General features: G+C 43.2%; 2 protein-coding genes across 8 annotated transcripts in view; one reads left to right on the top strand and one right to left on the bottom strand.

Annotated features, from left to right (window-relative positions):
• LOC109469263 (transcription initiation protein SPT3 homolog) overlaps positions 1 to 1,233 on the bottom strand; it is a 96,287-nt gene extending 95,054 nt beyond the window's left edge. Inside the window, exons 1-2 of one of the 3 annotated variants that reach the window (XR_002140178.1) lie at positions 887 to 1,231; positions 431 to 537 (exon numbers count right to left, since the gene is read on the bottom strand). Coding sequence is in view for 2 of the 3 variants with exons in the window: in XM_019767747.1 (XP_019623306.1) it covers positions 431 to 537; positions 887 to 955 (176 nt within the window). In the remaining variant the exon portion in view is untranslated. Of the gene's footprint in view, positions 1 to 430; positions 538 to 886 lie in introns of all 3 variants that reach the window. The other 2 variants (XM_019767747.1, XM_019767750.1) reach the window with 2 other exon arrangements.
• The window catches only part of LOC109469252 (runt-related transcription factor 1-like), a 35,982-nt gene extending 15,216 nt beyond the window's left edge, over positions 1 to 20,766 (top strand). For 3 of the 5 annotated variants that reach the window (XM_019767732.1, XM_019767731.1, XM_019767733.1), the window contains 5 exons: positions 2,995 to 3,360; positions 4,138 to 4,242; positions 8,653 to 8,706; positions 14,413 to 14,619; positions 18,095 to 20,766. In XM_019767732.1, the coding sequence (XP_019623291.1) occupies positions 2,995 to 3,360; positions 4,138 to 4,242; positions 8,653 to 8,706; positions 14,413 to 14,619; positions 18,095 to 18,858 (1,496 nt within the window). In that variant the 3' untranslated portion in view covers positions 18,859 to 20,766. Of the gene's footprint in view, positions 1 to 2,229; positions 3,361 to 4,137; positions 4,243 to 8,652; positions 8,707 to 14,412; positions 14,620 to 18,094 lie in introns of those variants that run through there. The other 2 variants (XM_019767729.1, XM_019767730.1) reach the window with 2 other exon arrangements.
• Positions 20,767 to 25,396: the final 4,630 nt, after the last annotated feature.

Raw genomic sequence — 25,396 nt, 5'->3', positions numbered from 1 at the left:
TGGATAAGAAACATTGACCAAAGTACAACTGCTATTCGAGTGACTGAATTGGCATTCCTATCGACTACGGCACTTCTGTAATCTGATTCAAAGACCATAGTGGTTAAAATTTGATTGTAAACTTTTAATGGCAAAAATTAGTGAAGGGTGTGGTGGTTGGATAGACTACTACATTTTATGGCGACGCCACATAAATATCAGGAGTATACTATTATCTACTACAAAGAATCAAACTACTTTTAGAATAGTAACTTAGAACTTTTGGGGGGCTACGTGCACCAACAGGAGTATCTTGTACTATGAAACATGAACAGTATGGCAATAGACTCAAACGTTGTATAATGAGAGTATATTCGGGCATGATAAATATTTAGCATACTTTGAGAGACACTGGGAATTTACAAGTACGATATATAACGTGGAAACGTACATCATAAGTTGTATCTCGGCGGTAAACCACGACTTGGGTGCAACTTTTCCGCTAGGTGGGGCGCTTGGTGGCGTTTGGCCAACGGGACTTTCCGTGGGCACGTTTACCTACAAGAAAACGGAAACGTACATAGAAACTACGTCAGGACATGTTTGGTGAAAAATAGTTAACACGTCAAACGTTGTAAAGGTGTATATTATAGTGTATACACTCGTTACTATGACCCACAAATTCGCAAACAGGAAACGGGTCGGCACTTTGAAGTTACTGTTGGGATTACTGAAGGCGAGGCCCGACAATAGCTCGTGTACATTTAGGAGATTTGTCAAAGCAGAAAACGACATTCGAGCGCCTTTCAATCATACGCCTACGCACATCATGTGGTCACAGCTGGGCGAAAACAAGTCGGTACGTGAATCAGCAAACCGGGGGTCACGGTTGTTCTACGGGGCTTACCTTACTCTCGGTCGGTGTCGAAGCCTCCTTGGGCTTCTCCGACTTTTTCTTGGACTTCGGTTTCGTCATGCTTGGTTGTGAGAGTGTTTACGGAGGCAAAATTGTCAAATGAAAGGAAAATTGTCAACTAAAGTCCGCCATCTTGGCGATTTGGTCCCTACTGCGCATGTCGAGAGGTCAACTACCTCCCATGACACATCCAAGACCCCCATGGTTACTTCTAACTTACCTACTTAGTTTTGCCATAGTAACAATTTGCAGCGTCTAACAAAAGGTATAATATTCCATCCATAAAGTATATCTTCAACAATCTCAATTGATAAATGATAAATTACAGAGGAAGTGATTATTCTAAAGCTGAAATTACACCGGCAATTTTATTTGAAATTTTGATCATTATCGAACCTGTGGGGTCATGAAATGGAAGTGACCAATGGACGGGGGTGGCTGACCCGTGTGTGAACAATTTGTGAACACGGTTATTTTTCTGTGGGCGTTGGCCGTAGAATTCTTGTGGTTAGGCGGCACTTCAGATCCTTTATCCGCCAAATCGATCGTCAAACAAAACACCTTCCGGTGGTCCGAAGGGTGCGCCGAGTTTGCGGGTCTTTTTGTGGGCTACTTTAAGGTTGATTCAGACCAAAATTTGGTTGATTCATAAACGCGGAACAAAAGAAAACTGTGCGGAAGAATGTTTCACACACCTTGATCCCCACAAAACCCCATCCCTAACCAACATGTCATGCACGTGATTTTGAAAGAATGACCCGAATTTCAGCGGTTTACACAACGCGTGTTTTTCCTAGAGTTGATTTCAGCAGACGACAGATTCACCTGTACTCTTATAAAGTTAGACTTCCTGCCTTGTTTTAAATCAACACCCAGTAAATCTTATTGTTTCCTATGCCTGTTTATACACAATTCATTTTTAAAGCATGTCCTTCATACCTTTGTACTTTATCATTGAACAAACACAATTTCTGAAAACCTGAAATAACAACATTCATGTCCGGATATCCGACTGATGATTGACGTTGTTGCAGACGACATTTGTGGCAGAGAAAATTTTGCCGCACAAACTGTGCTTTTATTCGAAGACAGGAAGTGGTCGTCGTTAAATATTGTCGCTTCTCTTTTTACGACTCGATACCGTGTCGGTTTGTGATAATTACATGCCATAAGAGGCTTTACGGAATACTTTTCCTTCTAATCTAAATTGCGCGGGAACGCACTTCATTGGTTTTGATAGGCTTAATTTCGCACCATATACCAGAGAAGACCGCACGGCCTCTAATCTTACACGGGAAGTTGTAGTTTTTCTGTTATTGCTCCAAAAATGTCCGCGACATGTGTATATCCTGAGGGCCAAATAGCGCCACAACAATGCGTCTCCTGGTTTCGTAGCGTGCCGCCAAACCACAAGGATCATTAAGGGTCCCTGTGACTAGGGGAGGGTGTGCGCCCGGCGATCGCGGCTTGATTGGCGAAGCCATACTTGGGAGGCGTGCTCCCTACTCTTGCGATAAAGTGATTGGCGGTGTAACGATCTATTGATTGTTGACACGGCACGAAAAAGCCGTCAGGCCTGCTACGCAATGGGTAACAAGTCTTCCGTAACCCAACCCCAGGCAAACAACTACATTCACTGTTTGTGACCACGCGATTGACTGAATAGTGGAGTAAAGTGAGGTTGTGGGCGGCCAGCCAAGAGTCAGTACTGACACGAATTCTTGTTGCGCGAATCAGTTAGCCTGCGAACAAAGGTTTTCCTCGCCTGCGGGGTCATTTCGGCCCATCTTCCCCAATTATTTAAGACATCTCGAGGAATCAGGCCAGAGCGGAAGCCTTCAGTTTGACCATATCCCCTAGAGTGAGTGACTGGGTAGTGAGTCACTGAGCTTCGCCGGGAGTGGTTGGCGATTACATGCTGAACAAACTCGTTGCGCATCGTGAAATAACCGCAGCGACGGAAGCGGGCGACACTCAGACCAGTACAAACCAGAGCAGCGACAGCCCGCGCCCTTCCGCGCCCGTGGCCAGCTCTCTAACCGCGAATATTACGACTCGCCGGCCAACTGACATGCTGATTCCCACCCCTTCTACCCTAGACTCCAGGCGGTTCTCGCCGTTCGCGGACCCCGGGAAGATGGGAGACCCTCACCGCAAGGTGCACCCCCACTTCAAGGGAGACCGAGGCCTGGTGGACGCCTTGGCGGACCACCCCGGCGAACTGGTCCGTACGGACAGTCCCAACTTCGTCTGCTCCGTCCTGCCGTCTCACTGGCGCTGCAACAAAACGCTCCCCGTGCCTTTCAAGGTGGTGGCACTGGGCGACATCCCGGACGGGACACTTGTCACCGTCATGGCAGGGAACGACGAGAATTACTCGGCGGAGCTGAGGAACAACCAGGCCGTCATGAAGAACCAGGTCGCCCGATTCAACGACCTGCGCTTCGTGGGACGCTCCGGACGAGGTAAGACCACAACAGACGTATTAAAGCGCCGTGAAGTCGTGTTTTGTACCAAAATCCTGTGTCCCTGTATGTAGCACTAGTAGGTTTTGTAACATCATGGCCTCGTGGGCAAATGGCCAAGTTTTACCACCGTGCGTACACATACATACTTTGCGGGCGAAATCCAACGGACGCACCATTGTGAATTACGGAGTTCTTGTAATCTCTCTGCCGTATCCCTTTCATGGTCACCCACAGCATACTTGGTGGCTAAAAACTCTAGACGATTGACTTCTGACATTTCGTAGTTTTATGTATGTATGTATGTACGAAACCACTTCGGTGTCGGTGGGCCGTTTTAACCTTCTTGGTGAGCCTTTTATTTCTCGTGTTGTGTGGGGGCAAGGCCGCGGTTTTTAATCGTGGTTGCGTGTAGGAAAGACGTATTATTGGTTTCAGCGATCATGCAAGTTTCAAACTGCTGCTTGTAGCTTGTGTGTTATGCGTGGTATGATATTAATTGTCTGGGAGTAGTAACGACTGTCACACAAATGTATATTTCTACTTTTCTGATCAAACATTCATTGTTTATGCCTACGACTCATGGTCTACACGTGCACGTAAACACGTACACATTCTAGACGGTGGTGTCCTCAACAGACCCCACTGTTCTCCAATATCATTCAGTAGTTAGGAATGTTCAGATTCAGCCACTTCCTCGCAGGAAGGCATGGCTGTTGGGAAAGTCACGATCACGTGAGTTCATTGCCCTCTTGTCTCCCTCCCCACCCTTTCTAGGAAAGAGCTTCACTCTGACGATTACGGTGTTTACCAACCCGCCTCAAGTTGCCACCTACCACCGCGCCATCAAAGTCACCGTGGACGGGCCACGAGAGCCCAGAAGTAAGTGCAGTTGTTCATCTTCACTAAACTCTTTTGTATGAATAGTTTACTCTTCAGTGTAACCCACATGGCTACTAGTGGTCATAGTTAAACCACGCCACGAGTTGAGGCTAGCCCGCGCTATTTTAAAGCGCCAGGCGTCCAGGGTTTGGTTACTCATGCCCCATGTGACTTCCTGTGCTAGCGGAGTGGTGTAGAAGGCGCCCTTGCCCGGTGGTATGCGACCCGGACGTATTGTGTAAACTCAGCGGCTGTGTGCCCGAGAGAAAAGTCGAGAGGCGAACAGGCCAGGCGAACACAACAACAACAGGTATCCACGTCAGGAAGGGACGCCCCAGAATCCTCCGCGCTGACATTGAGTAACACCCGGCCAAAAGCTGACACGTCAAAGCCGCCCCGGTGCACTTTGTCCGATTGTTGGCACCTTTGTTCCACGTCAACATGTAGACGGCCGGTTTTGAAAACATGTTTGTGTGGAAAGAGGCAAGGTTTCGGGCCAGGGGACCGCGTGAAAAGCACATGGCCCGCCACGCAGGCTAATCTGAATGTAATCGCAGGAGATAGTTCAGAACTTGTGAACATGCGGGGGACGCGTGTACTTTCACTTCTTGGTAACAAGGAAGCAGGAATAGGAAAAAGTTCTGTGGAAACACATTGTTTTTTTAGCCTTCCCGCCCCGTTGTTAAATTAAAAGACTCTTGCTATTTTGGCACGGACTGGTGAAGTGGTTTAGCCAAGATCACGCTTCTTTGGAATCAAATTAAGTTCTGCGTCATGAATGAGTTTCGCTCAATTCAACTTTAAAAGTGGCGACCGTTAGCCGATGAAATTGGCCGCGTTTGGGAGTCATTATGACGCAAAGTAGCCCCGTTTCTGCGCAATTATTTTGTACACTTAGTCACGACACACTCAGTTTCACGAGCCAAGTTAGCTTGCTTTTTTGTTAAACATGAATCTTTGCCAAGAACATGAATCTTTGCCAAGTCGCCATTCTGTGCGTAATTCCGGCCTGATATGGCAGTTACTCAGAATTTACTTACGTTGTAACTGTTATTTGAGTCAGTAATATATAAGCGGTGTACGTGTTTGTGTTTGAAAAAAAAAAGAACGTCAACAAATAGCTGTTTGAAGCATATAATCCACGGGGAAAGAAAATATGAACATTCTCCAAGTGATTTATTCTTATAAAGTTACCCCTGCAGCGCCTTTTGACTTTGAGCCAACAATCTTTCACACCCTTCTTGGATGAAGGTTACACGAGTCCGTCATTTCTTTTGTTTACAAGACTATTTTTCGCTGACCCATATGTACTTTATGGTGGGAGTATTTGCCTGTTAACAACAACGCAACAAAAATGCTGCGTTCGGCAAGGTTTTTTGGCCGAGTTTCAGGGACGACGTTGGCGACAAGTCAATTATTAGCCCGTTGTTTTTCCCGCCAATCAGTTTAAAAATAGCCCAGGACTTTAGTAACTGTGCATGTCAACAGTCTAGCCGGCCTCATGATTGTAGCGTGACATTGTGCAGGTGTCCGTGTGGACGGACTTAGCGGAGCGACTTAACCTTCGCCGGCGGGATTTCAATGAGATGTGGTAGCCTTGGGAGAAGAACAAGCAGCGCTATGCCCTTACGGGCGTGTTTTGAAGTCACCTGGCGGTGGTCCGTGTGTTTACAACGTCGACCCCGACCAATAGAATACTCCAAAACAAACACCGGAGGATTTGTTTGCATGCAGGCGGTTGGGAGAGCGGGGCATTCATTCACTGTTTACCGATTGTGTCCTCAACTCTGCTCCCTGTTGAGTGATCTCTGCCCACATCGCGTCTTTTATGATGCGCCCTGGCGATAGCGAGGTGAAATGTGGACACTTTAGAACTGTATATTAGCAGGGGGTAATTGTTTCGTCCTTGGCCGGGGTGTCAAAGGGAGTTTGAAGTTTAAAAACACGCCCTGCGATAGGTGTGAGGTAGTAATTGTGGCGTGAGCTTACACATAGGTGACAATCCCTTTATATAGAGTGACCTCAAAAGGTTATTGTTTTATGGACTTGTCTAGAACGCCGCCCAAACAATTTTCGGTCATTGTACAGTGTACACCTTGTGTAGCAGAATAGTGTTGCATTTGGCAGTGAAAAAAGACAAGAAAAACGATATGAAAATAACTTTTCTTTTGAATTGAAGTGAATATATTCAGTGCATTTTCATTTGGAACAAAAATCCCCATCTTGTAAAACGTATTGACCTAGATAAAACAGTGTCATAATGCTTAAAATGGGACAACTTTCTAGTCATATTTTCCCTCAAATAGCGTCTGAAACAAAAGGACTTCACAGTTTGGGCCCACTGTGTATTCAATGATCGCCAACACTTAACAGGTCCTTTACATTTTCCAAGAGTAGGACTTTCAACCCAGACCAAAGGTTACCTTTCTACAAACAACCCTACCGCAACAACACACACACACACACACACACACAAGATTGACCAAAACACTGCACTGGACCCGTGCTGTTGACCTTTACTCAAGAATAAACAATTCAGTGCTTATCAACTGTACGATAATCTACTAATGAAATTTCTGTCTGTGTCCCTGTAAGAGGGTCATAACACGGTTTTAGCCTGCTATGTCACCATACTGTACAGAAAATAAACTGTGGGTGACAACCCCTTTGAGAGTCCACACATGTCCTTAGACCAAGTTGAAACTCGTCTGAAATATTCGGGAAATGTCCGACCTTTATTGTTTGACCTTCTAATCCCAAGGATTTGTTGTCAACGACAAAGCATGCCTTATTACCTGCCAACAGGTACAGGTGCACCTGTGCCATTAAAGTAAGTCATTGTTTTGTTTGTTACTTGATCTTTGCAAATTAATAGACCAAACTGACATCAGAAAACAAGCTGTAAAACTGAATGACGTGTTTCATCCCCAACTTTTGAATTTTGTACACACAAAAAAAGTTATTTTCTCCTTTTTCAGAAAGCACCCCCACCCCAATTAAGAGAATTGAGTGAATTGCCCTTATTGTCAGAACTACGTTTGAAATGTAGTGTAATGATAAAAGCCGGGGTGCACGTGTGCTGCGGCCTTGTTGTGTGTTTAGGCCACAATAGCCCAGTTATCCCGACGTCGTACCCACACCACACAGATAATGTGTGGACGGAGCCTGCACGTGCCAACCAATGGTGGCCCCTTTGTCTCTGAACAGGTGATAAAGTTGGGTATTATTCCAGCTATAATTGAAACTTCCTTTGTGTGTGGTAGGTGACAGGACTCCACTGGAGAGCGGCAATACATCTTGGGCATGGTGGCTGCAGAACAGGTGTAATTGGTGCCCGGCCTGATTAAATGCTTCCCAATAGTAAATAGGCCCACCGAGGTGCCATTGTCCCAAGCTTTGCACAGGGGGATCTACTGTAAGACTTAAAAACTGTCAGATAAGCGGTTATGGCATGGTGGTCAGGCCAGCTGCACCAGTGACAAGACAACTCAAACCCCCATAATGTTCCATGAACTCAAACAGTTGGTATCACTGTTACAATCATTGATCACAATTTCCTTTTTCTACAGAAAAAGAAATATCAAAGTGAAGTCCTTTAGATGTGGACACACAATTTGCAGGAGACCAAATGTCGCCAAACTCTAACTACTCTCATGTTTTATAAGATGTTTGTCTGAAGTGCCTGTTTCAAGCATACACAGCAAATCTTTATTGATGCTCCAAGTCACAGTCAGCTGCACCTCAAGGTTACATTTTGCTTATCGAAGGTGTGTCTGACAACAGATCATTACCTCTGCAGGTGTCCCTAAACGCAGGCCTTACAGTCTAGTACCTGTCTCTGTCCTGCCCTCACCTGTTCTTCGATAGGGGACTAATTGACCTGAGGTTTAATTAACGGTTAGCACATGCATTTACAGCAAAATGTTCAATGACACCATAATTACTTTCATCCCATGTCCTGCGACCATGAAAAGTGGCCATTTGAAAAAGGTTGCAGTTCCCTCATTTTGTCATAATTTGAGAAACATTCAATGTCGTTGCAACAAATCACCTAGTGTTAAAAAAATATGTCCAGGAAAATGTAATTGAAAGTCGAAAATTGTCAGTTTGGAAAAGGCTCTCATAGTTGACATTATTTTTTTGGTATCAGATTACCGTAACACGATTGTCGTCTGTGTCGTTTTGTTGTCCCTCACCTGTAGTCCTAACTAACATAATCCCCAGAGGGCACTGTGTTGAATAGAACAATAGGGCTGCCTGAAACGCTAACATACTGTCACCTTCAGATTTAATCGTCCCAGCGTATCATCTCATTTCTGCTTGTAACTGTCACTTGTGGCCTATTGTGTGCACATTTTGACCACCTCACTAACTTTTGTCCATGCTCTATTGTCTCTCCCCTCTCTATAGCCCGCTTCCATACTGGTAGCTGCCCGTATACCGACCTAGGCATGGCCTTAATAGGCAAGTCCTCTTCCACTTATTCTGTCACTGTGTCCTTTTGAAGTTGTTGTCATCACCCTCCCTTTGTCGTTCTGTCAGTTTTTGACTCTCCTCATCCCTTCGTTTTTACTATGAATTGCGATATGGAGTCTGGCAGTAGTTTGAAAAATATCTAAGCCCTATATGTTACAAGTCATCTTTTGACACCTTAGCCATTGTCATATGGGAACATTTGATCTACTAATCTTTAGGTAAAACTAAAAGATGGTAGAAGAAATTCTACTTCTTCTTCTCCATGGTAGATTTGTACATTAAGAAAACATGCTTGTGGCCTTGATAGTACAGGTGGCACGTGTGATATTGTGCGCATGATTTAGCAGTTATTAATGACAGGACTTCCACCTGGATAGGATACCTGGGCACTCCCTTCCTGTTGCACCCACTGATAGTGGATCCCCCTCTGACCGGAAACACATACCTCCTGAGTGCAATTTGTAACACTTCACTACTTTACTTAGGATCGGTGGGCTGGGTCAGGACCTTCTTGTGACGTATAGCCCTAAAGCTATGGAAGTTGTTGTCACCTGAAGGCATCGCTGGTTGTGGTTTATGTAGGGCATCCAAGGATACGCCTAGTTCTGTGGTACACCTGGCTTTTATCGTAACCTTATAAACAGACAGGTTTATTAGCTATCTGACTTTCAAATGGTGACAAAAATTATGTACATTTTATCATGCAGAATCCCAACAGTCCTATGCCTCTCTATCAACTCTCTACCACTGTATAACACAGTTCAGGCTGGTTACTAAGTAGAGCGAAATTTAATTGTGATAGTGTGATAGTGTGTACAGTGTAGGTGTTGCCAATTTTCAACCTGTGGGTTGATGAGGAAGTGTACACATACATGTACAGTGTTCTTTCACTGCCAAATCCAAGAAACGCTGAACTCGTACCAAGAATTTGTCGCTGGTATTCCCGTGGCATGTCGCCACCACTGTGTGCGACCACCCCCACCTCACAGCCCTCCCACACACTTCATTGTCTCCCACAAGAACCTCCGCGCTGGGACCGTCCCACCACCCCGCAGCATAAAGGCCCTAATCCCATGGTGGCATGACACTAAGAAGGAAATCGATGTCCCCGCGTGGGGTTTCACAGAGTGGTGGATCTGTCTTGATGACCTAAACAAACACCGCATTTGGTAAATCTGGTTTACCTTCTACCTAACGTTCCCAATCCCGCAACCCAAGGGGATCAACTTGGCCCTCCCTTCTCCGTGTAAAGGCGACCTACGGATTATGATGGCTAAAATACTTTACAATGAGATTACATGTCAGTCATTAACTTTTTGAGAATGATGGATCGGCCTCTTGTCGAACGAACTTTGGGAGTTTCGGGGAATTAAAAGTTTGAAAAATCGAAAGGTCTGCCGGAAGGCAGCTTTTCCCATTAAACATTCATAGTGTTTCGGGGAAAGATGCTAAAATCATAATCCTGTCTTGGCTCTCCACTTCTTAAGAGTCTTATATTTTATGCCACTTTGGCTAATATTCTGATATTACTGTCAAAAATATGATGGATCGTTGTGACGGGAGAGGGATAAAGCATATCACTCTCCACCCAAATTAGATCACTCACGCTGGCGTCGGAGGCTGGAAAGACGAGCTGATAGTTTTCACAGTTTGTCATCGCTTTAAAATCGAAGGGTCTGACCCAACGACATTAATGACCTTAGACTGACGATGTTAGATGCCAATCATGGCCTTCCTACAAGTCCCCACTGATGGGCGACTTTGGACTTGGTGAGCCGGCTTGGCCAGACAATAAACCAAAGTGACAAATCCGCTCCACAGCAGACTAAGGCTCTAGAGTTGGATTTGACAGAGATCATCATCCATAATGTGCTTAGCCATAGATATGGCATAAATAACGACTGTCGCAGCAGAGTTAGACAGGTGTTCTTTGAACAGGTGGGCTTTAAATTTAAATCACTGAAGAATTATGGCACCACCTTATTAAAGTTGATTACATTTTAGTGTAATCTACCACCATGATTATCTGCTTGAAAAACAGGGTTTATCATTCCTCAAATTTTAAACTGGGACAAAACTCCTGTGAATGGCATTCAATCTTGTGACCGAAGTAATCTTTTAAGAGTCTGAGGATGACCACTGAAGCTGGTACATAGTCCCACTGAGTGTAGGTCATGCGATGTACCTATTAGGCTCAACTGCTGCAGCTGTGTGGCTTAAAGGCTCATCTTCACAATGGGGACAAAAAGCAGGATTTCCTCGGGCCTTGAAGTTTAGCCCATTGCTGAACCTCTGCATGCAGACTTTTGACAGGACCCTCATCGTGGATTACGCGCCCCTCTTTTGGCCGATGATGGATAGCCTGGTGCGTGGATGATGTTATCCTTCACAATCCCTAATCGACTTACTCAAACCCCTGCAAAACAGTAACTGTAACCCCCAACTGACAGTCTTATTGTCCAACAAAATGACAAACACAATTTCTGGACATCTTAAGGCTATGACAGCCTTTTTTGACTCAAGTTTGGTCCCGGGAGACACTCGGATTGATCCTACAAAAGCATGTGTGTCATTTTGCCGAGACCCGTCCACCTGTCTCGTTTTGTGGTTACCGCTGCTCAGACCAAGTATGGCGCGCAGAGCCGCCGCCAAAGAGGAGTGTGACAAACCAGCTGCTGTCATGCCCATCGATTATTCAACAATCTTCTGAACTTACCCCCATTCATTACCCTATTCATTGTTAGCTAAGACTGGGCAGAAAGGTTTCCCCAAGGGTTAATGTGGGGTAGACAGGTAGTTAGGACCACTAGGGCTAAAGGCTGGTGCTGTGGCTTGTAAAAGCGAGCATCAGGCAGGGTTCCTGACAGCTGAAAACCTCGGCAGACTTGCACCATCCGCCACCCTGACGCCTGCCTCCCCGCAATGGCGTCCTTGGGTTATGGTCACGCGAACACGTACGTGCAACCAACGCCACACATCCATTGTGCAGCGAAGATGGAGGGTGCGGTGTCTGGGTGACCACTGACGGGCGGGCGCTCCAACCTCCAAACCAATTTCAAACCGAATCACTCTGTCTCTCCTCCCAGCAATATTTCATGAGGAAACCATGACAGCCATTGTTTGAGTCGAGGCTACGCCTTTGTCTTTCGTATTGATCGTATACTGCAATGACGTTTCTTTTGCCAAAGACACAACAAAAAATCTTTATATAGGTTAAAATGGTGACAGTTTGTCCTCCATCTCGACACTTTGGATCCTTCAATCAACACTGAACAAACCAAAGGTTTAGCTGGGATCAACTGAGGATAAGGACAGTTAGATTGATTGTCAGAGGGTGAGGTTATTCAAAGTCAGATGAAGGATGGTAAATTTCAGCAAAAATCAAAATGCACACAGTCAAAAGAAACCTGCAAAGGTTCATACGTATCATCATTTTGCACATTTTCTGTCAAACAATGTTACAATAATTAGCAAATGTTTATGGATCCAAAAGTTATTCCCTACACGGAGTTTCAGGCTGATTTAGCCATAACCTTTTTGGAACCTCAACTCATTGCTCCTGAAACAGCAATTCTCTATAGTAGCAACTGCACAATATGACTGGGGAGTACTGGAATACTAGTGAAGTAAGCTAGTAACTTAAATGTGGGCATACATGTAACTCACTACTACTCAGTGCTTGAGGTCCACATGCATACACCTGACTTCTAATTTTTCCAATCGGTGAGTAGACAGACAGTTCTTCCTTGTACAGAACAAATATGTTCAAAACACCAAAAATTAGCCATGTAACATTGAGTCACTCTTTGCAATCAGCGTTTAAGCTGTCAGTGCAATCTCAGCACGGATCTATCACGCAGCGATAGCATGAGTGTCGAGCCAGTGCCTCGCCACTCATCATAATCAGCACGGCTGGGGAATCACGTCTGCTCGCAGATATCATCAGTACATTGCCTGATGTGAACATAATGTGATTTCTCCAGCCCTTTCAACCCTGGGCCTGGGAAGACCTTGTGTGAGTAACACAATGTAGGGAGCTTAACGTTTTCGTCGTTGGTGCAATCATTGATTCGGTTGGGCAGCCTCGCGTGAGGAATTAAAATAGGGGTCTCTATCAAAGCTCCTCTTGGGCCGACGGTGGCGGGACTTTTGGTCGCATAGCGTGTAGCTGAGGTGGACCAATTCTGACAGGTAGACACGGGCAAACATAATAAATTGTGGTAGATATGGATGGCGATTGTCACAGAAGACATGCCTACAGTTTGTCATAACTGCATATCCACCACTTTATGAAATTATGTCAGCACTCAAATGGGGGGTCAGATGTGTCAGGGTGTGAATCAATGCTAATCAGATTCTCAAATATATGGATATATCATATTTTCGGTCACCCCTTCCTGCGAAAGTTGCCATTTGCGAGGGACCTACGTGGAAAGTTTTCCATAACTGGGTGTTTAAGGCCTCCCCAGGGACCCTTTTTCGAATTAAGGCGCATCCAGAGCAATGAAGTTGGTTACTTCCGCACCGCAGGTATCACTCCTCAGCCAAGGGCATGACAGCCTTTCAATCACCAGTCCATCAAATTCCAACAAAAATGTAAAATAACTTCCAAACGAGATTAACCGGCCCGTGTAAAAGCAGGCCCGTGGTGTCAAATTACCCAGCGTCGCACACAATATCGCCTGATGTTCCGCCACTCATCCCGACAAGTTAATATTGATCTTTGATCCGATTTATGATCTATTTCTGGTGCAAATTTCTTGAAAGGACTTGACTCCAAGTTCAGCTTAAGGCTTTTCCACTGTGCTAACCTCCAAGCCGAGAAGACGGATTGGTTGGGTTATTGAATCATTCCTTGTGAATTATGTATAGATGGAATATAATGGTAGTGGGCAAAAGTCACACACTGCTAATACAGAGGCAAGGTGTATGGTGAATATTTCATTTTTTTTCCTGCATGTATTTTATCCTAACAAGACTAATTGAGTCATTTTTTGTACTAATAATTTTTCCGTCTTCACATGACGTTATTTTCAGTAGGGTATATTTGTCATCTGTGTTATGAAAAATCACACTCTTGTGTCATTTGTTTTGATTATAGCGCACTCACTCACAAATAAAATTTACCTACTTACCCGTCCCCACCCACGGCTGGAAAAACGTGAATCTAGACCAATAATACATTTAATAACTGGGCGCATTATGAAGTTAAGGTTGTTACCGGCATGAGAGTACCCTAGCTCTCACGGACATGGCGCGACATTTGACACCAAGTTATGGAACACGTCAGGAGGAATATGTCTCATATGTGACAGAAACCCCAACTTTGATGCATCGCAATCATGATATCGATCGCTCAAATCAACTCCACAGAACTTTTCCTCAGAAGTACGCTGGGGGTTCTAAATTGGCTTAGAAATCAGAACCTGTTGGACAGAATGGCAGCACAGTGTGTGTTTAGAAAGTACGTTTTTCTAGCTTGGTATTTCAAGCTCCAAATGAAAGCTGATACAAAAACTGACATGAATATGTGATGTAATTTTGCCAAATACTGAACGGATTTTATTGTATATTCTATTAAACTGTTACAAGAAGGCAACCATGCACTGAATGTTGTAGCTCTTAATTGTTATCAGTCTGAGAATGCATTTTGATATTGATGATGAACTAATGTTGAGTGTCTGTTTTCTTCAGGGCACCGACAGAAGCTAGAAGAGCAGAAGCACGCCCTGTCCTTCTCCGAGCGCCTGAGTGAGCTGGGACTGGAGCGCCTCCGACACAGCCACATCGCCCAGCCCCTGCCTCCTGCCATCCGCACACCTCTCATCGAGGCACCGCCCGGTCACCACCCCCCGCCTTCAGCGTACACGCCCGGGAACCCGCAGATTCAAGCCACACAAGGTGGGCTACATTTACAAATTTAAGACACAAAATTGGCCACTTCAAACTTGGAAAGACAAAACACAGACTTGATTTTGAGATAATCTCCAAGCAGATGACAGTGTCATATGTTGGCTGCAAGATAGCATCAAATTGGCAACACAGTAACAAATATGCAAGGCAGTATTCTTTTGCCACCTGGCAGGTGAAAAGAAAGGTACCGCTACCAAACAAAAAGAGTAAAAGTCAAATAATAGTAAAAAAAGTAAAAATAAGTCAAAGCCAGGAAACCTCTGCTTGGAGATCTAATGCTAAGGTAATTTTGAGAAGATGTTGAGAGTTAAGATTCCACATATTATGCTTCACTGTTCACCTGGATATGGGGTTGATGCTCGCTACCTTCCTAGGTAACCGTAAACAGTAATCACAAGGCTTTCCCAGAAATCGGGATGGTTTTCCCCCGAAATCATCCCAGCATAGGCGGATTAGCTCACACACCTTTTCTATTGTTAGCAAAAATGTAATTGGGGAAGCTATGGAGAGGTAGGATGGAGTTCACATACTTGTGGTGAGGTAAACGTGGTAAACGGTTTGCTGAACGCATTGCGGTTTACTAGGGAGTTTACTGAAAAGTGCATACTGCTCGGGGGAAGGTTGATAATGTGAGGGCAAGACTACAAGTGAAGGATACACGTGACTTTGGCACAGTGAATGGTCATGGCTTCCCTGAGGGCAAAGACCAAACCTTCTCCTGCAATAACTGTGGCTTAACTGCCCACTTAAAAATGTCCATGGCTTAACTTTGCTGTCTTAAGTCATTGTTAAAAAGGCAAAGCCTACAAAAACAACCAGCACTTTTCCAGTTTAATAACTGCTTTCCCTTTCAAACATAATATGTCTACTATACATTTTGATTGGCCTATTCTAGTGGAAACAATAGAAACAATCACATGAACATGACTTCCTGTGGGAGTGGTCTGTACATTTCACAGATCATTCAAGAACCTAGGTTGACATTTCAGGTCTTGTAGTAAACTTAAGTAGGCAGAAAAGAATGTCAAGTAATTGTTCTTCAGGAATGCTCAAACAAGCTTCTTCAGCATTCCTCACCAGCTTGGTATTGTTGAAGAAAAAAGAAAACATTGTTGATTCCTCCTCAATTTTACTCAAAACAGTCCCAATGTGTCACTCACAATTGAGTAAAGTTCAACTTTAATTTATAGTTTGCTAATAGTTATCCTTTGACAATTTAATAAAAAACATACCAGCTACTGGTATAAAAGTGAAGACAATGCTAGGGGGTAGGAGGAATTATTTTCTAACAACCACCATGACGGTCGCCACATTTTTGAGGGGTGCTTTGGCAGTGTTCCAATTAAGACAGGTAGTACAACATCCTTAAAGGGTTGGGCTCATCTGCTATCTAAGGAATGAAGGGAATCCTCTTGGTGTGAAAGGAATGCAGGATGGAGGGATGGGGACGGATTAGTGGCATTTTCAGCCACAGTAGATTTACAACAATGGAATGTTCATCCCAACGGTATAAGGAAGTACATGTTTCCATTCACAGAGGTCCAGAGCGTGGCTTGGACCCAATAATAACAGATCATTGGCAAGATAGCCTACTTTAATGGTTAATGAATGATAAGGAAATGTCCAACGAGGCTTCCAAATTTGGGCGGCGACAAAGGAGCTCTAACCTGAGCAACCATTTATAGAGTTGGAATTGTGTTTCGCAGTTCTTTGGGGAATGCATAAGTTACAAAACAATCTAATCTTCTGGCAATGTAATGGATTTTGTGCAACGCAATTACAGTAATTAATGCCTTGAGGTTTACCAAACATTGTTGTGCACACAAATACGAGGATCTTTAATGTTTATCCATGAATGAAAAGTAGCAACTCGACAGAGAAACAGAGCACCCCCAGTAGTGTTCTTGTCAAAGGGCCAAAGTCTGAAGTCAGGTGACTCCAATGGATGGCTGCCAATCAGGACCTGCATACACAGTGCAAAACAAAATGTTGGTCTCCTTCCAAGTTTCTGTAGAACAAACATAATCCAAGAACCTGGTTACCCAGTGTTGTGTGGTACACAACCTGCCGTGTGGCAACATCGTTGAAAAGATTATCGTTCTTGCGTATTAAGTGTCGGCAGACCTCAAACTGCCAAAACGTGCGCCGCGGCTGGTACAGGTGAAACACCGCCATTGTTTTCTTTATCGGATGTGTGCGAAATGCTGAGCCGCCTCGCTGTAACCACAACAGAGGGACTTTATCTCCTGGTCAGGAGCAGCCTGGCTATGTGATACCTTTTGTTTGTATTGCTGCCCACAAAAGGCTCTTGAGGTGGTCATGTTTTCCCTGATCCCATTGTTTGAACATGGGCGGGCGAGGTGTTTGTTCTCGGCACCGGCTTGGCCTTGGTTCAGATGTGGAGATTTCCATCCCAGTGGAATGTTGTTGTCTTCCAGTTTCTGACAGGATAGGGGTCGATATGGGGGTTTCTGGGTAACTCTTTCTTTTATTGAAAACTCAGTGACAAGTGTTTCTGTGAAAACAAGACTTAGAAAATACTTTTTATTCCGTGACACTCCTCAACTCGGACTAACAACATTAAAGATAATCACAAATTGTTAACCAAGTCCCACTCTGACGAGAAGTCATAAAATATCTATTCAGAACTTTTAAGAAACAGAAATAAACCAACACCTTGATGATAGCAGTAAATAAATCATGTACAGATACACCGATGCACCATACAGACCCCAACCTGTCATCACTGCCAAGGTTTTCCAGCTTCTGTTCAAAACAAACATCCAGCTGGCATCCATGATGGAGCCAGATGGTGACCTTAGGTGATCAAAACAAGAGGGTTAACCGACAAACAGACAACCTTTCTGCCAACCAAAACTTTGCCAAGTATTTTGTAAACAGGTTGCGACACATGTCCATCACCATTTCTGTCAGGTTTATGAAATTAGATAAAGTTTCTGTCATTGAAATTGACAGATCGATTTGTCCATCAACTGTAGTTCTCGAAGGTCTTCTTAAGGCGCATTCTTGCTAAGATTGTGACATATCCGTGGACAAGGCTGGCGCAATCTCCTTACCGTACACTAAGCCTATATCAGACTCCCAGCCTAAAGGTTATCACGAAGAGGAGCCGGGGCAATTTCCAGTGTCAGGGTCGGGGCTAACGCTCAAGGGCACAGACCTGGGGGCACATGTGCCACTTTCACACAGAAGTTACCACTCCATATCTCCATTAGCAAGGACTATCTGATATGCCAGGGAAAGAATGATGTGTCTACAGTTAATCCGACACAATAAATGTAACAGGAAGTTGATGACCGTAATAGGACGGGTTATCTCCCCGACTTGGGATCGCTAGACAGGGTAGTGGGTATCGCGACCCCCAATCTGACCTTGTGATGCAATTGATAGGTTTTTGATTGATGTGTCTAATCTCCTCATTTCTCTTATCTCGTCCCTGTAGATGGAGCATCCCGGTCGCCCCCGTCGTCCTGGCCGTACCAGCCGTATCGGCCGTTTATGGGCGGCCCCATGCCCCCTCCCGCCATGCCGCCACAGACCACGGCAGCGGCGAGCATCGAGCGGATTTCTCCCGAGATGGCCGGCCGCCTCCCGACGACCATGCCTGAGGTCATCTCGCAGAGGTTTCCCGGAGACCTTCCCATCCGCTTCCCGGCAGACGCACAGTTCTCCTACCCAGACCTGCGTTTCTCCGACCCCAGACTCTCGGACCCGAGACTCCTGTACCCGGCGGCCGGCGCAACTGGGTTCACTGCGTACAGCAGTGGTCCCACCACCACCATGTCCATGCTCCCCACCAGTCTGACCAGCCCACGGTACCTCCCCATGTCTCCTCCGGGCTTCCCCAATCTCACAAGTGCCCCGGGCGGATTTGTCACGAGCCCGAACTCCCCTCCCCGGCAGCTTGGGAACTACTCCCCCGGCTCCCCACCCTATGGTATCTACCACCACCTGTACGGCGGGTCGTACCAATACCCCATGCTCCCGGGGAGTAGTGGAACGCCGCAGGGGCCGAGGGAACCCAGCATTCTCGCCACCACGTCCAATTCTCAGACTCAAAAGCCGCAGTTGTTGCCAGCGCAGGAAAAGGAAGCGGGCAGCCAACCGGGTACCGGTAACCATGGAAACAGACAGCAAGACGAGCAAATGGACACCCAGCCAGGGGGGTCACCAGAAAAGCGAGAGACAGTCTGGCGCCCATACTAATTCTGTCATCGCACGTCCAAAATTGAATTCTCTGACCAAATGATTCCACAAAGCCACATGGCGCCAAGAGGGAATTCAAACGTCCTTTTTTTTATTGTGCAAAAAACCATTTGAGAGTATTATGCCATGGGCAAAAAACTGTATAGAGCTACCGTATTTATAAAGGCACAAGATTGGTGGACAGTATAGCACTCGTATCAATGACAAGTACAAGGGTGTCAGTGAAGGCGAACTGTCTTTAGCGTAAGGTAACACGAGAGGTTATCCTCTCAACTGTCATTTGTCAGTCTGTCTTGTACAGTGTACCAAATAATTATAGCCTCTACGCCGTGATGCTTTAGAACCAGATACCGATCAGAAATTTGGAGGCAGAGAATTTATCGTGTTGTCGTTTTCAATCATGAAATGATTTGTCGAAGACCAAACTGATGTATGTGTAATTCCTAGACAAAAAGTAGGGTGTAGGGAGCAAGTAGGTGGATAGAAATTCTCATCATTGTCACTTAGAATTGAGTTGTCACTGTCATTAAGTAATTATACAAAATTAAGGCACCATACTGGTTTAGCGAGTAATTGATGAGATTTGGAATTGAGGGTAACATCTTTCACTCTTCACATTAACATATTAAAATCTTATCTAATTCATGTAACAAGATAATTAAGTGTCCATCCCATAGGAACTCGTTGAAAAAACACTGATCAAAACAATGAAGTTGTTGCAGCGTGAGTGGACTTTGAACAGTTTAGATTACAACTGTTTGTCTTGTCTTCGTTAGATCAAAGCTTGTTTTCTAACCAGTAGAACAGTCTTTATTTTGATTGAGATAATTTCTTTATCAGTTGAAATGTTTACTGATTCAGACGTGTGTGCTTACTGGGCACTGTGTGGTAGCTATTTTACAAATGCAGTAAACAAAACAAAGTTTGAAGTGTAGACATGCTTTGGGAATATGTATGACTGGCTTAACCAAAAACTGGTAAGAGCTTAGATCAAATGCTGTAATGTCAGAAAAAAACTAACACAGAATGTACATCCTGTGCTTGTTTCAAAGCACAAAATACATAAATATCAGTAAGATCATCTATCAGTAAGATTTTGTGACTGTCATATAGTTCATTGCAAATCTTAAGTATTTTGGATTCTATGTAATATAGAAATCCACTAGATTTAGATCTTATTGCGGTGTTGTATGGTTTCTTTACTGTATCACTTGGTCATACTAACAGCATTGTACTAGAAATAACTTACTGTCTCTTAAAAATGTGTCTGTATTTTCTTTACTTATATTAAACATATACATTAAAGCTATTGGTGTGTGTGTGTTAAGGAAGAGCACATTCCACTGTTGCATTACCACTTCCTTCATACCAACCTAACCACCCCTATCTCTGTAAATACTATGGTCCACTCACCTTATATTCAGAATGAACCAAACTATCTAGAGGGGGTTCATGTTGAACAAAATATTATGTGGCAACGCATCAATGCAATGGGTGAATGTGTCAGATGGGCCTTTCCATCTTTGTGCAATCTTTCCTTATCCTTTGTTTGACTTAGTATTCCAAGATTACTTTAAGTACTTAACTTTATGAAACTACAGCACAGTATCATGCAGGATTCTCTACTGACTTTTCTAGGAGACCAACTTGCTGTACCAACAATATCTGGAGTGACACAGAAAGTCAAAACTGCTGTATAGTGCACAAAAACTTGTAGGAAAGCTGCATGCTCTTATGATGTTTAATAACTGATACAGACACATGTACTGTTATGGTGTACCTGCATATCTTATGTTTGTTGCTAGAAAGAGAGACAGAGCTTTAAGATATTTTGTATTCGTTTTTGTTTGCAGTAGAGTCAGAATTGTTTGACCTTCTCAGAATAAAGCTATAAGACTATGTATACCATAATTTGCAATTTCATCTGTTTTGTCTCATTTCTTTCATACATTGTATCTCAGGGTTCTAAGTTTGCTGTGACTTATAGAGTAGACCGGATTAATCAATCCTATTCTATCTTTAGTCAGCCACTTTCCTGCAGAATACTAGTAGTCTAGTACCTGACAGATTGTTTGGCATTGGAATATTTGCCTGAAATATAAGCCATAGCTCTGAGTGGCATAGTGCTCTGTAACAACATGGGAAAGGGACTCAACTGCCCAAGCTACATTACACTGCTTCTGAGAGAAAAAAATTCATTGCCTGAAATGATTGATATGACATATGCACCAAACATTAAGATAGGAACTTTCAGATGAGCTTGGCAAACATATTGATAGGGACATGTGTTCCCAGAGTGCCTACTCTGGGAAGTGAAGTGATGATACATATAGGAGCAGTGTGAACCTAGAACAGGATGGATAAGACAGTAGTAATACTGAACATCTGGGACTTCAAGAAAACCCAAGGAAAACAGTGCCCATCTTGAGATAAGCAGTCACCTTAAGATGATGTGTACCTTAAGGATTACCAAGGCTGGGCACCTGTTTCTTTGGAAACCTAGGCATCTTGTTTACATCGAGGGAACAATATTTACCAAACAGTACCTTGTTTGCCACAAATGAGACAATACCAGATGTGTGCTTTTTCTTGGAACTACAAGATAATAATTACCATCAGAAAAGGCATGAGTGGATCTCAGGCATTTGTCTTGTCAAAAGTTTATCCTGTAGCCAGAAAGGGCTATAGAGGGGGGAATTCTTCTTACTTAGTAAGATAACTAAGTCCTAAAAGTCCTAAAAAATAAGTCCTAAAAAGGTCTTAATATTCATCACTAAGTGACAGATTAACATTTTCCAAAAGGTCCTACTAATGGGGTTTAAATCACCAACATTTAGAGCAATGGACACAAGATACATGCAATCCATGTGGTCAAAGCTGAGCTCATCAAAATAACACAAGCACAAAAGAAAAATTAAAACAAAAAATAATGATTTGTTCATTAAGCCTTAGGAGGAGGTACTTCTTGGAGACAAGAGAAGATAACAGGCACAGTAAACTGTCTTGTATTGACTGTGCTGCGGAACTTCAGAGGAAAGGAATCTAAATATTTACACCTGACTGTTGTCCCTTGTCTCTTGTGTTGTCTCCACACTTCTGTAATTGATGTGGTTTCACCTGTGATTTCTACAGGTGCATGCAATCAATTGTATGGACTTCAGGTGAATGATTTCACACAGGGATATAGCACAATATTTACTTAGATTTACCACATTTGTGGAAGGATTGACATATCAGGTGACTATCTCCTTTTCAAGATGTCAACCCGGAGATTGGACTGTAAGGTTTGAACCGCTTACAATGGGAGGACCCCTACCCTTTTGATATGCGATTTTACTGCAATGGTTACCAATAAGCCAGCATTAGTTGCATAAACAAAATAACGATAACAGCCATGAGCAGCTGTTGTTCAGTCTCCTACACGTTCAACTGCCAATCTCTGTATGTTACTGTTGGCAACAGTTGACATTCGAGAAACCCAAAAATAGAAACGATTTTTGAAATAAACTTGCAACTCGTGACAACTAGTGCGCAATAAACTGCTAGCAGTTCCTTCTACTTTTAGGTTTTATTCCTGTGTTGGCAACTACAACCAAACGATCAGTTTACCAAGGCCATGCACTTTAGCACACTCCACACTTCAAAATGAATAGGAAAAGGCATTTACCAAGTAAGATGTGTACCATGTATATAGTATGGGTTACTGAGACATCCTTCCCAGTCTCTGTGATTCAGACTTTTTTGCAGCGCTTATATTGCACTTTTCAAAATGGCTTTTATTCATGTTAAGATTCTTGTACTGAACCTGAGCATGAATGGAAGCCATCAGAAAAAAAGTGCAATACAAGTGCCCCCAAAAGCCCAAATCATGCATAGACCGTGCTAAATAGGCTCATGTTTTTTACATCTTTGCACAGCTAGCATTAATTTTCATGTCGTGAGTCATGAAAGAAACAGGCAACCCACAGGTGTGACTTGATTGTTTTGATGAAGAAGCAGAGTTGTAAATCAGCAGTCAGCAGTTCCTACACCTGCAGGATATGGATATGGGCTGGGTTCCAAATTGTACCCTAAGCCAGGCACCTGAGCAAATTTGAGCAAACCTTTTGGAGAAGGACGGACTACGTGAACAAACGAAACAACAGAACTACAAGGAAATGGCAAGGAAGGAACTTCACGTCGAGCGGAAAGAGTACAATGTTATTTTCTGAACAAATTTGAACAAACCTTTTTAATAAGGATGCGCTACATGAACAATGGGACAACAGACCTACAAGGAAATAGCAAGAAAGGAAGTATAGCAGACAGAGCATATATTCATATGATGAGTGTTCCAAGAAAAGGTTGCAACATTATTGTAAACATGTGCAGATGAACTTGCTGACTAATTTCCTTTGGATATACATGTAGTCTTGAAGTGTGATTATTCTGACGATGTGCATGCAGTGGCTGCTGAAAATACATACAAAAGAATTGGCAAATATACTACAAGTAACCAAGCAACCATGAAAAATTAGTTGAATGTGCAAAGTGATCCGAGCATTGAGAAAGTAGCATAATTAAGATAAGATAAAAGAATACCCATATAATTTTGAAATATTGACCAAGCGACCAAGCAAGATGGCAAGCAACCAAACAAGCAAGCAGCCAAGCAATAAGCAAACAAACAAGCAAAAAAACAAACAAACAAACCAATTATATTACCCAACTAACCAGCAGAAATGATTGAGACCTTATCAATCAGAATACAGATTCTCAGCATTTAATTTCCTTTGAACAACATTTACACACAAATTGTCAATGCAGTGGTTCATCACCTGAAAATCACTATCATTGAAAGATCCCAAATACACCATTTTGCCATCTTCGTAATAACAACTTTTGACAATAAAACAGTCTAACTCTGTTTACATTGCATCTGGTTACAATATTATAATAACATTATATCAGGGATTGGCAAAAAGTTGCCAAAATTGCAAGTCTAGGTTTATATTTTGCCATCATTGTTGTTGTTATTTATGTCAAACATGTTCTTGATATATGTATTTTTAACAGCTGTGGTAGCTGGCACTGGAATAACATTGAGTCAAATAAAAGATTTCAAAAATCCCGTTTTTAAGTGCTAGTATACCTACTTGCATGTATAACAAACCTTTTTTTAGCAGATTCCTAAAATACTACAAAGCAAAATGTGTCAAAAAGAGACAAAAATCTTTTGTGTGCTTTGCAGACTACGTGGGTTCATCAAAACCAGAATTCAAATCTGAAAGGTCACTACATTGTGTATGAAGCCAATATGTCCTTCACAAAAATCACTGCTATAATTGGACATCCTGCATTCATTGGGTCTAACACAGCCGTGTCTCCACCAGTGATGAGAAGGCTATAATTTAAGGACACGTGAAGTGTGCCAGAACCTACAATTATGCCTGTGTCTAATTCTATACAACATAATAGGGAGAAGACTGGGCATTGATCACATTCGTGTAATCGGAAAATGGGTGAACTCAATTGGAAGGATGGACGCTGTGATTGGCTGAATCCGACTGTCTAACACAGGATTTATAGATAATCTTACCAATAACTAAATTGCAACAAGGTCTTAGCTAACAAAGGAAGAAAAATGATGGGGTAAAAACTGAAATAGAAATACCCTAAATCTACCACCTATGCAAATGTCATACCAGCTCGAAAAACTAAAACTTTGAGTAACAAAGTTATCTTTATTTAATTCGTATTGCACCCACCAAAAGCACATATTGACTTTAAATCATAAACATTCACCGAATAAATTTATCTATACAAAGCCATAAAATCTGAGTAAATATTTTCTTGCTTCCTTAAAGTTTATATTATGAATATTACTAATTTTTCCATAGTAATAACAACTCTTTGATAGCCGCACCAAAATATACAATAATTCAACAAAGCTCAAATAGTACAATATAAATCAATGTTTGAATCTCTTTCTTGCCCTTATTCCTAAATAGGGGAGCACTTCAAAGCTACAGATTCCGCTCAATTCATCATCTGGTCATCTGTAAATCATAACTACTAGAATATCCGCATTCTACATGATGTAAAACTTTGTAAGTAAGATCCTGACTTTTGGAAAGTTTTGGAAGACCTCTCATCTCAGTGTGTGACATTTCATAGTGATTTGAAAAGATTTTGTATCATCTATCAATGTCCTACATTTTTGAGAGCGGTTGAAACTTTGAGATGCCCCCAGGACCATGCCCACCAGTCTCCCATTGTCAATGTTTTGACGCCCTGATCTGGTGGTTGGTAATTGGGGATGATATTTGCCCGAACACAAAACAGCGGACAAAAACACCCTCATGCGGGGTACCTCCACTTTTGTCAAGGATTATCGATTTCCTGGCACGGGCGCCAATGGATGATGAATACGCCCTCCTGTCCGAGTCATAAAGGAACGGTCGCTTTTTATGACTTCACGATTTCACCCTTTTATTGGAAACACCGGGCGGATTTGGCGGCCGTTCCGTGATGCCGTGTTCATAAACGATTCTGAAAA

The sequence above is a fragment of the Branchiostoma belcheri genome, unplaced genomic scaffold (genome assembly GCF_001625305.1).
Source record: "Branchiostoma belcheri isolate BF01 breed outbred unplaced genomic scaffold, Haploidv18h27 scaffold20, whole genome shotgun sequence".
Taxonomy (NCBI): Eukaryota; Metazoa; Chordata; class Leptocardii; order Amphioxiformes; family Branchiostomatidae; genus Branchiostoma; species Branchiostoma belcheri.
Note: the sequence above shows the minus strand (reverse complement) of the source record. Positions and strands in the feature narration are given on the sequence as shown.